This window comes from Dasypus novemcinctus, chromosome 3 (assembly GCF_030445035.2).
Source record: "Dasypus novemcinctus isolate mDasNov1 chromosome 3, mDasNov1.1.hap2, whole genome shotgun sequence".
Classification (NCBI taxonomy): domain Eukaryota; kingdom Metazoa; phylum Chordata; class Mammalia; order Cingulata; family Dasypodidae; genus Dasypus; species Dasypus novemcinctus.
Genome location: NC_080675.1, coordinates 133,143,680 through 133,155,078, shown reverse-complemented (window position 1 = coordinate 133,155,078; position 11,399 = coordinate 133,143,680). Strand labels below are relative to the sequence as shown.

Genomic DNA, 11,399 nt, shown 5'->3' with positions numbered 1-11,399 from the left:
GGAATTATACAATGCATGACTTTTTTGTTTGGTTTCTTATTATAGTGTTTTCAAGTTTCACCCATGTTGTAGCATGTATCAGAATATCATATCTTTTTATGGATGAATAATATTCCATTGAAAGGATATACCACATTTTGTTTATCCATTCCTCAGTTGATGGACATTTGGGTTGTTTTCACTTTTTGGCTATCATGAATAATGCTCCCATGAACGTTTGTGTGCAGGATTTTATGTGGGCATGTTTTCCTTTCCCTTGTGTATGTACCTAGGAGTTGAATTGCTGGATCATGTGGCAACTATGTTTAGCATTTTGAGGAACTACCAGACAGAACAGCTACACCATTATTCATTCCCACCAGCAGTGAAAATTTCTCCACATCCTCACCAACTCTTGTTATTGTCCATCTTTTATATTTCAGTCAGTGTAAAATAGCATGACATTGTGGTTTGATTTGCATTTCTCTAGTGACTAATGATGCTAAGCATCTTTTCATGTTCTTCTTCCCTTTGCATTTTATTCTGTTAAATTCAAGTCATATCAACATTTGGACCCCCCTCTTGTCTGCAATTCTTTCTGTTTCTGGTCAACTACAAATACCATGGGAGTGCCCTCTTTATTTAGAGCCTATTCCCTGAAAATAATTACTGCACATGTTGGGTCTGGTGACAGAACTCTGCATTATGCCACAAGGACTCCCCTTTAGGGGCACTGAACCTTATTTAGTTCTCTCTGATTGAGAGTAAATTCTTTTCTCTGTAGCCCTGTCTCTGCTCTGCACTCTCTTGTAGGATTCTCTCTTCATCACCGTATGGCCTGGGGCTGATTCTATGCACCTCTGGACTTTGCAAAGAAGCTCCTTTAGTCACCTGAGCCTCTTCTTCCAAATATTTGCCCCCAAACTATAAAATCTCCAGACCACATTCATGGAGAAGAAACCATGTCTGGCTTTCTAAAGAAAGCTCAGAACCTTTCCTTTGTGGCTGGTCAGTTTATTCTTTCCTAGCTTTGTTCTCTCCTACCCAGGTATAATCAGATGAGAAGACCCTTCCTGCTTCCTGCCTTAAAGGAATGATCCTGCTGTCTTGGAGAAGACCCAGTCTGGCTTTTACTTCTTCAGTGCCCAGGGCTCCCACATATGTACACTCTCTAGCAGCAGCGCTATGTGGCCATGAAACATTTGAAGGGGGTAGAGCAGGAGAGAAACTTCCATTACTGTTTCTTAAAAGCTTTTGCTCCATCTAGTGACAGGCTTTGTTTAGGTCTGGGTTAGTTTTAGAAAAAGAACTGAAATGAGGTTAAACTGACAGGATTTCTGCTTCCTGATTCTTATGAAGCCAGAGGACTTACACCTCCTAGCTTTCAGAACTCCTGTTTAAGAGAGATCTGCAATAAAATTTATTTTTTCACATTGCTCAGAGATAACATGTAAAGAGATAATGTGTATAAAAGTATTTTGCATGGAGTAAGTACTCAATGAATGAGTAATTCGGTGGTCTCCAGTAGTTTTACCTTTGTTTTGGTATTTTTAACCCCAAACAGATATTTTACAAGGATTAGTTAATAAATTTGCATTAATTCATCAGTGATGAATTTCTTCTATTTTTCATTAATCAAAGACCTTAGCCAATCTAGAGCTATTAATCAGAGCTTCTAATTAATATGAGAAAGGCAGCTTCACTAAAAGGGAGCTCTTCCAATGTAAGACAATTAAAGGAAGCCTGTTAACTTGCAAGTCTTTTCACGGTGAACATATGACTTCTGTTAGATGTTTTTAAATATTTGGAAAAATGTGACCATGCCTTCAAGTAGATTATAGTCTAGTGATAGGACAGTCATGAATATATAATAGAGAAAATGTTTTTGAAATATGCTCATTTACTTGTGTCAATTTCATTTCCTTGCCCTCCATCTGCCCTCTAGTCTGCAGGTGCATCTATTTACCCAAGAGGGAATTAGGATTGTTACAGCAGGAATGCAAAGAGAAGCAGTTCACATTCAGTTGGGGTTTTTTTTTTTTTGTCTGTTTTCGTTTTGAGGTACCAGGGCTGGGGATTGAACCTAGGACCTTGTATGTGGGAAGCCGGTGCTCAACCACTGAGTCATATCAGCTCCCCTTAACTGGTTTTCTCCATTTGTTTCTTTGTTGTTTTGTTTTAGGAGGTACCAGTGACTGAACCGGGGGCCTGCCATGTGGGAAGCAGGTGCTCAAGTGCTTGAGCCACATCCGCTGCCCCACATTCAGTTTTGAAACTCAAAATAGACACTGTGGGAAAATGGATGTGGCTCAAGCAATTGGTCTTCCCACTACCACATTGGAGGTCCCAGGTTCAGTTCCCAGTTCCTCCTGGAGAAGGTAAGGTGGCACAATGGGCAGGCGCAGCAAGCTGATGCAGCAAGATGATTCAACAAAGAGACACAGAGGAAAGACAATGAGAGACACAACAAAACAGGGAGCTAAGGTGGCTCAAGCGATTGGGCACCTCTCTCCCACATGGGAGGTCCCAGTTTCAGTCCCAGTGTCCCCTAAAGAGAAGATGAGCAGACACACAGACACAGAAAGCACACAGCAAATGGACACAGAGACAGACAGCAACGGCAAAAAATGGGGTGTGGGAAGAATAAATAAAATAAATCTTAAAACAAAAAAACGAAAAGATATTGTGAAACCAGAGAAGCACAATTGTCACAAAAGGCAGGCTTTGTCATGAGAGGAAAAACTTTCTAAATTTCTTTAGCTCCCAGAACTGTGTGAAGGGGCAGAGCCAGCAAACCAAGTCCTAAACGTGCTTTCATTGTACAAAGAACACCCTTCTACCATTAGGGGCTTAGATTCCCTCCACCCTCTGGGAAGAAGGAAGATATGAAAGAGGGGCAGCAGAAATGGAAGGCCCACCTCTTTCACCTCGGTGGAGTATGGGGAGGAAAAGGAGAGCTGATAACCCTGCCTTCTCTTTCTTTCCTCTTGGGCTGAAACCCTGAGGTGGGGAAACTGTTAAAAAAAACAGAACACCCAGATAGGTTTGAGAACATTGCGAGGAGAGTGGGGAAGGCAGTGTACTTAAGAAGCTCGGCATTTGGTCCTGCCCAGTGTGGTTTGGGCAGCATCACAGCAGCTGCGAGACATGTGAGCTCCTGGCCAGAGTCCCAAAGTGCCTGGGTGAGGGCCCGTGGAGATGCTGGTGGACCCAGTAGAGGCCTGCGCACAGGACAAAGAGACTGTTCTGACCTGGACTTCTTGATGACACAGGAACGAGCATCTAGCACCGTGTCTGCCTTGTGCAAAAAATGTTCATGGTAGAGGTGGCACTGGTTTGTTTGAGAGCATAGGACAAGCAGTTCCAAAGGGCTACGGAGCGCTGAAGGAGCATATGGTGTGGAGAAAGAGTGTGATGATCACAGACGCAGTTGGCTCTCTTTAAGCATTCTGTTGGGGCCCAGTCAGAAAAAGAGAAGCCACCCTGGCAGCAATTTAATACAAGGAATTGATTACCCGGGTTAAGAAAATTGAGGAGACCAGTAGGGGCAGGGAGGCATCCAGAGATTGCAACAGCAGGAAGCCCCGCTAACCATGTGGCTGGAAGGACAGCAGGTTGGTAACGAGATGGACATTGGATGCCTGAATTGTAAACAGCTTTATTTTTATAAAAATAAAGCCTAATTAATTTTTTTAAAATTGAAATCAGCTTTAAATAGTTTTTATTTTAAAATTTTATATTCTTTCATTTGTATTTTGTCTCTCCTTTTAAAATTTTTGAATATTGCTGGAGAAAAATGACTTGAAAATAGGAAACTTTTGAGTTTTGGTTTTTATATTTAGTTTATGAAAATACATTGAATTTTTCTACACTTTTAATCCTTTATATCCTTACTGTCCATAAAATAATAATTATGTAAAAACTTGATTTGCTGAAATGAAGACAAGAAAAAAACAAGAAAAATATACTTTGTAGAATTAATAAATAAAATTTATAAATTAGGCATGTTTTTATTTTAGCAATCATTTAAGCCTCACTGACTCATTACCAGAACACCCAGGCTTGCCAAAAACAATTAAATTCATTCATTTTGATTTTTTAATCTAAAAAACATAGCTTTGCACAGGCATTTTTATTTTGTTATGATAAGATAGGAGAATTAAAGCACAGGTTTTTTTTATAACAGTTTATTAGTTCGATTTATAACAGTACTTGGGACACCATTGTACTCTTGTCTCTGGCCCCACAAATACCTTTTTTCTTTTCTGTATTGTATCCCAAGTCTCTGAATCTCTTGTTTTCTTCTTTCTTAAAGAAGTTTACTCCCCCATTTCTGTGAGGTACATCTTCTATTGCTTTCTCCAGAAACTTTCTGTGAGAGGGAGCACACCAGAGGTAAATTACAGGTCTGCATTCTCCTCTAATACATGTTTGATCATATCACTGGGCATAGAACTCTGATTTGGAAGTTGCTTTCCCTCAGGATTTTTAAGGTCTCGTTGCATTGTTTTTAGCTTCCACTGTTACTTTAGGGAAGTCACACCCCATCATCAGAGTCCTGATCCTTTGTATATAATCTGCCTTTTTTCTCTCTGGAAATTTCAGAATTTTCTCTCTATCCCTGATAGTTGAAATTTCAAAATGATATGCCATAGTATGGGGCTATTTCATTCATTTCACTGGGCAGTGTAGACTCAGCCCTTCAATTCTGGAAAAGTTTCCTAAAACAATACAAGACCATTCTCTCCTCCAATTTTCCTCTTCCTAAAATCAGAAAGATAGTGGACCTCCTGGACTGATCTCTTATTTCAATCTCTCCCTTTTTGTTCAAACTTCAGAGTTTCCTCAACTTGATCTTGCAACTCTTACCTTGAATTGTTTATAATTTGGCCCTTGCTTTTCATGTAAAAAAAATTTCCCCAAGTGCCTGGGAATTCCTGGTTGTCTGTTTATTATTACGAGTGAAGCACACACACAAAATGTTCCCAGCTGATGGGGAATGCTCTACTTAAGATAAGACTGTAGTTAACAAATGTAGATGAAAATAATGAAATGTCAAGACATTCAGAATAGGATGAATCAAAATAACCATTGGGTAAAAGGTTAATAGACAACTAGATAGTCAAACCAAACAAAACATCTTTCCCAGATTACTTACTGATCCCAATGGGAAAATGTAACCTTACAATGGCAGAGTCAGACTGCCACCTAGAGACCAAGGCTAGCATCATCACTAATGGTGGGACTCCTGACAACGTGCGTCTCCCATGATGCAAAATGACAAAATGCTTACTCGAGCCCTTAAGAAGAAAACAGAACAGAGGAGTATATTATATGACAACACAAAGAAGCAATCAGACGTACTCAGAAAGTGGGACATCTAGAGGATAACTGGCTTAGGGTCTTCAACAAATCAAAATCAAGGAGGAAAGTGGGTGGACTTTTCTAGATGGAAAAAGACTTAAAAACTAACAACCACATGTAATGTGTGGGCCTTGGCTGGATCCTGGATTGAACAAACAAGCTTTGCAAGGGATTTTGGGGATAACTGGGGAGCATTCATAAATCTTTTTTTTTTAAGATTTATTTTTATTTCTCTCTCCTTCCCGCCCCCATTGTCTGCTCTTTGTGCCCATTCACTGTGTGGTCTTCTGTGTCCACTTGCATTCTTGTCATGCAGGACCGGGAAACTGTGTCGCTTTTTTGTTGCATCATCTTACTGCATCAGCTCTCCATGCAGCTTCACTCATGGGTGGGTTGTACTTTTCTTCGCACAGGGCAGCTCTCCTTGCAGGGCACACTCATTGTACGTGGGGCTTCCCTATGTGGGGCACAGCACACCCTTGTGTGGCACAGCACTTCTTGCGCGCAGCAGCACTGTGTGTGGGCCAGCTCACCACATGGGTCAGGAGGCCCTAGGTATAGAACCCTGAACGCTCCATATGGAAAGCGGACACTATCAATTGAGCCACAACTGCTTCCCCATTCATAAATCTTTGTTAGAGATGTAAACTGAAATAATCAGAAGTGAAATGGCATATTATCTACAATTTAATTGAAAATATTTCAGGAAAAAATATATGGACTATATGACAAAATGACAGCAATGCTTAAACCTAGATGATGGGTATATGGATGTTTATTGTACATTCTCATTTTCTGATAGATGGGAGACATTTTAGAGACAACCTACCACAGCCAGAACTTTGACTCTTATAGTCATATGGGTCTGCTGTATACATATCTATATAAAAGGATACTTAGAAAGGTCCTTTAGCTCTAGATTTATGAAGATGGCAAAATAATTTTTTGACGTCAACTGAACAAGAAACCCAGAATGAGAAATATAATCTACCATATATTATCATAAGAGTAATTCTATGCAGTTAATGCCACTGCCCAGTAGGATTCTGATTTCAGCTGCCACATTTGTGCCCTTAAGGAGCTCATGATCGTCTGAACCCAATACACACTCTTCTCAGTCCTGTCCAGCCACACACAGGCTCATCCAGTCTATACAAACACGCCTCAAATGCCAGATGGCAATGCCGGTCTCCGCCCCCCGTTCTGGATTTCATTTCCTCTCTGGAGCTCTGGGCTCAGTGCACTCATCCTCAGTATCGGCTTTGACTCCTTCTGACATGGAGCTTATCCTGCTTCGGTGGACTTGCCTCATTCCAGGCAGGGCCTTGGGAAGCCGCACCTGCTCCAGTGAGGAGGAGGCCTACCCTGAGGATCTGCCCATCCTGCCCTGTGTTCAGGGATTGACTCATCTACGTTTCCCTACTGCTCTGCTGATCGTTTGGGTCTCAGGCTTGGCTACCACTTCCTGTGGAGGCTAGCATCACTTCTCAAATGTGATCCGAGTAGATCATGGACCCCATTACTTTCTATGTCACACCACCAATATCCCACCTCTTTTACCCTATTTTTCACCATGTGATGCCCAATATTACACAAGCTACTTAAGCATTCTGAAAAGTATAAACCATTCCCCTTTATAAATTATTATCTCCATTCTGCAGACTAGAAAATTGAGACTCAGAGAGGTAAAAAGGACAACACAGGGTAACACAGCTAGAAGAGGGTAGTGACAGGGAAGCTCTATATGGTTATTTTTTAGTTTTCCAGAATATCTTGGTGTGTGGTATTTTTCAGGCTGAAATCCTAGTGGGAGAGCCACAACCTGGAGGGACCTGTTTTTTCTATCCTGCTCTATACTCATCCAACACAACCTCTATCCCAGTGTACAGACCGACAGTCCACTTCCTAGGACAGCCAGAGCACAGGGGATTATGTGCATGTGATCCTACAGTCCTGTGGCACCCACTGACTCCAGCTCTCTTGTTTGCACTGGCATAACCAAAGGAAGACATCTGGCCCAAGTTAAGCCAGTAAGATCGACTCTCCTGGGTACTTGGAACTGGGGTGTTGAAAAGTGAAGGTAGGGCCCTCATCAGGATGGCAAGTGAAACACTTCAGGGTTCCAACCCCCAGAGGAGAAAATGTTCAAAAGGATATTATTGGGATATATGGGAAAAATTGGAATGTAGACTGCAAGCTTTATATCAATGTTAAATTTCTTGAACTTGGTAACTGCACTGAAAGTGGTTACATAAGTGAATAAATATCTTTGTTCTTAGGAAATGGACATGGCATTATTAAGTGTTCAAAGAGCATAACGTATATATGAACTACATGCAAGTGTTCAGAAAATGGATTGATAAAATAGACAAACAGATACCTAGTTAACCAGCTAGTTAGATGGATTGATAGATTGATGGATAGATAGAATGACACAGAAAACATGGCAAAATATGAAAAACTGGTAGACCTGGGAATCTGGGGGATACGGGTATGTTGGCGTTCCCTGAATGGGGTTTGCATTCTTTCATAACTGTCCTATAAGTTTAAAGTATTTCAGAATAGAAAGTTTAAAATTTTTTTCAAAAGTGAAGGCAGCCAGACCATGGAACATTGTTATGTGGAGATGGGGCCAGAGTTTGGTGGCCTGGCAAGTACATTATGTGGGAAGCGGGCATGTGGGGTACACTCATTAGGCACCCAGTCTGTGACGAAGGCTGCCTTATTTGAATTGTGGCTCCCACTTACCAGCTGCATGATTTTGGACAAGTTGATTAAACTTTAGATGATTCAGTTTCCTCATCTGTAAAATAGGGAAACTAGCTAGTTGTTGTGAGACCAAAGTAAGTTAATACACACAAGGGACATAGCCCAGTGCGTGCACAAAGCACACGCACAAGAACTGCTGGCTGATGGTATTACAAAGGCAAGAAGGAGGCACAGAGGCAATCCCCAGAGACCCAGAGATGGAACAGCTCCCTGAGAATTTCCAAGTCCCAGAGGGCCTGCTGGGACTCCCGATATTTTGTTTCAGCCATCAAAGGGTTTCCACAGAAGGAAAAGAGGAGTATTTCCTATGGCATTTTACCTAATTAAGTTTTCACCTGCATTTTAAGACTTTTAACCTTAAAAATCATACACCAGATTTATTTGGTAATTTTATTGTTCTTTTTATTGCAAATTTCTGGTAAAGGAAAGAACACGGAAGCTGATTCTCATTTAAACTTTGGCGATAAGAAGAGGCTATCGCTCAGTGGCTCGCAACCCTGGCTGTCCACTGACCTACCTCGGGCCTTTAAGGTACACGAAGCCTGCATCCCACCACCACCCAGGGATTTGCATGGAATTGTTTGGGGGTTGGGGTGGCTGGGCATCAACAGCTTGTTCAAGCTCCCCAGGTGGTTCCAGTGAGGAGCCAGTGTGGAGAACCACGGCAATAGCTCATTACTTGGGGGCTGGCAACACAGAAGCACCTGAGAAATTTAGCTGACAGCCGCCCGTCATCTGCTCATGTCACCCTTGGCCAGAGTCCAGCTGGCGTCCTCCATCGCCCTGTTCCCAGGTGTCAGATGTGCTGACGCTTCCTCCTCAGAGACCCCAGAGGAAAGAGAGGCTGGAGGGGGTGTTGGCTCTCTGTGCTGTGGCTTGTGCTTGAATGTGGAGAGCGTACTACATGTGGTTACTCAGTTACACACAAAAAATTCACTTTCTGACTGCAAAAGGGCATTAGCCTTTTATTTTCTTTGCTAAGTGGGAATATTCTACCTATATAGAGATGAAAAGAAGCATGATAAAATAAGGAAATATGCTTTGAATGACATACCTCTTTTATAGCCTCTCAGGTCCAATTAAAAAAAAATTTTCCAAGCCATTGAGGGTAAAATATTATGTAGTTTAGCAGCATATTTTACATGGGTAAACAGTAATAGCCAGTTAGATATTTCATTTATGATTTATCTTAAAAATAGAAAATGCTTTTATTTTCCTGAGTCCTTGGCAAACAAAAAAAAGTTAAATTTTAAAAGTATTCCTGTTTTTCTTTTTTCCTGGGGCCTCCTCACAGTTTAGAACGGTGTGTCTCACTATCAGCTTTTACACACATAGGTGAACAAACAGCACTGGTGCTAATTTTCAATAATTGATCAAATGTGGCGATTAAAAATAAAACACTCATCATCTACAAATTTGCTCCAGATGAAAGTTTCTTGACAATACTATAAATGCAATATCAATTTGATTTCCTGTCCATACAAAAGTATGAATTTCTATTCCATTATTAACACTGAATGATTAATATCTTTACAGTGATAAAAATTTTACATTTAAAAAACACATAGGATCCCATTTTCACATCATAATTCTGACGTATTATCACGCCTTCTATTTTGTCCGCAAAACTTTTCTAGGGTACAGTGCACCGACATGATAAAACCAAGGCACAAGAATACAGTCACAATTATGTGTTTATAAACTGCAGCACTTTGTGCCAATTTTGGAAACATTTAGAGAGGAGACCATAAAGCCTGAAAAACTCTCACATCCTATTATAGTTAGTTAACAAATAATTGTGCAGCAAACAGAATGTTAACCACCATTCCATTATTAAATAGTTGTTACTATACAGGCTGTAGCTAATTGAAAAATAGTTTTAAATATTAAAACCCAGTATTTTTAGGTGGCTGATGTAGGTATTGTGCCTTGAAGTATCTAGATAATTGCCTTAAGTTTCCATTTTCATATATAACCTACCTATGTGGCAGTTATCAATTTTTAAAACTTTTTATTATATAAATTGTGGGGTTTTTCCCCAATTGTTAAAACCCTTCTCCCTACAAAAGACAGAAGATTTATGGGAAGATAACCAATATAAGAAATGCACAGACAACAATAATAAAATCCAAATATGGTCTCAAAAGTTGACTTCTAATCTATCAGGGCATTCTCTTACTTTAGGGCAAGGAGCACACATTCCTGTGACAATTCATTAGTTTCTTCATTTAAAAAATCACCATGATATTTTTCAGAATAGTCCACAGTCTTGGCTAGAGTATCAGGTATTGAAGAAAAATTGTTGTCTTTTCATTCATAAAATTAAGAGGATAAACACCTTCCAAAATCTGGTAGGGGTAGGGGATGGTGGTGGTAGTGGATTCCATTGAATTTAGATAAGTGAAATAAATGGCAAAAGTTGTATTTAATATTTTTAAAGAAAGAGTGTCTTCAAGACTCAAGGCAAACATTTAGACCCATGAAAACACATTACTCAGCACATGCACACCATGGATGATGCAATCTCGAATGCAGCGACAGCCTGGCTATAGAGGTATCTAGCTCTTAGCCCCACTGGCAAAACCTTCTCTGAGGTCCTAGTCCCAATCCCTTCACATGGAAGCTTCTGGCTTCTGTATCTGTTGGATTTGCTTCTGTAACTGGTCCTTGTCCAGCTTCATCTTGGCTTCGAGAACTTGTCTGAGAGATCCTAAGCTTTCATAGATGGCAGCAAACCCTTAAGAAAAGGTAAATTTCACAGAAGTTAATATATATTTTTTAAATATTGTATCAAATTCTACAGCATACACTAATAGCTGATTCTGGCAAAAGTTGTATCCCAATCTAAAACTACTGGGATAAAAGTTTGATTGGGAACAGAATATTTACAACAGTTTCTTATCACCCCATGGTTTATTTTTCAATTACAAAGGGGGAAAAGGCATCATTACAATGGAGAAATCTGGCAGCTAGCACTTTAACCAAGTGATTAAAGCTCACAACACCTATATTGGGAGAAACCAACATCTTGTATCTCCAGATAGAATACCCTGAGAAGGACACAACTGTCTTTTTTCTGTCTAAAATGCATAACCTGAATCTAATCAAGAGGAAGCAAACAAACCCAAACTAAAGTACACTGCACAAAATACTGGTTTGTATTCTTTAAAAATGCCAACATGGCTGACATGCTGTCCCAGGCTAAGGGAGACAAAATAAACATGATAGCTAAATGTGATGTGTGATTCTGGATTAGATCCTAGACCAGGGAAGGTTTGTTATAAAGG

The 11,399-nt window shown here is 40.3% G+C and overlaps 1 protein-coding gene across 6 annotated transcripts in view; it reads right to left on the bottom strand.

Moving 5' to 3' along the window:
* Positions 1 to 8,488: 8,488 nt before the first annotated feature.
* The window catches only part of FAM81A (family with sequence similarity 81 member A), a 75,361-nt gene continuing 72,450 nt past the window's right edge, over positions 8,489 to 11,399 (bottom strand). For all 6 annotated transcript variants that reach the window (XM_004452865.3, XM_071214224.1, XM_012523075.2 and 3 more), the window contains one exon: positions 8,489 to 10,849. In XM_004452865.3, the coding sequence (XP_004452922.1) occupies positions 10,725 to 10,849 (125 nt within the window). In that variant the 3' untranslated portion in view covers positions 8,489 to 10,724. The remainder of the gene's footprint in view (positions 10,850 to 11,399) is intronic.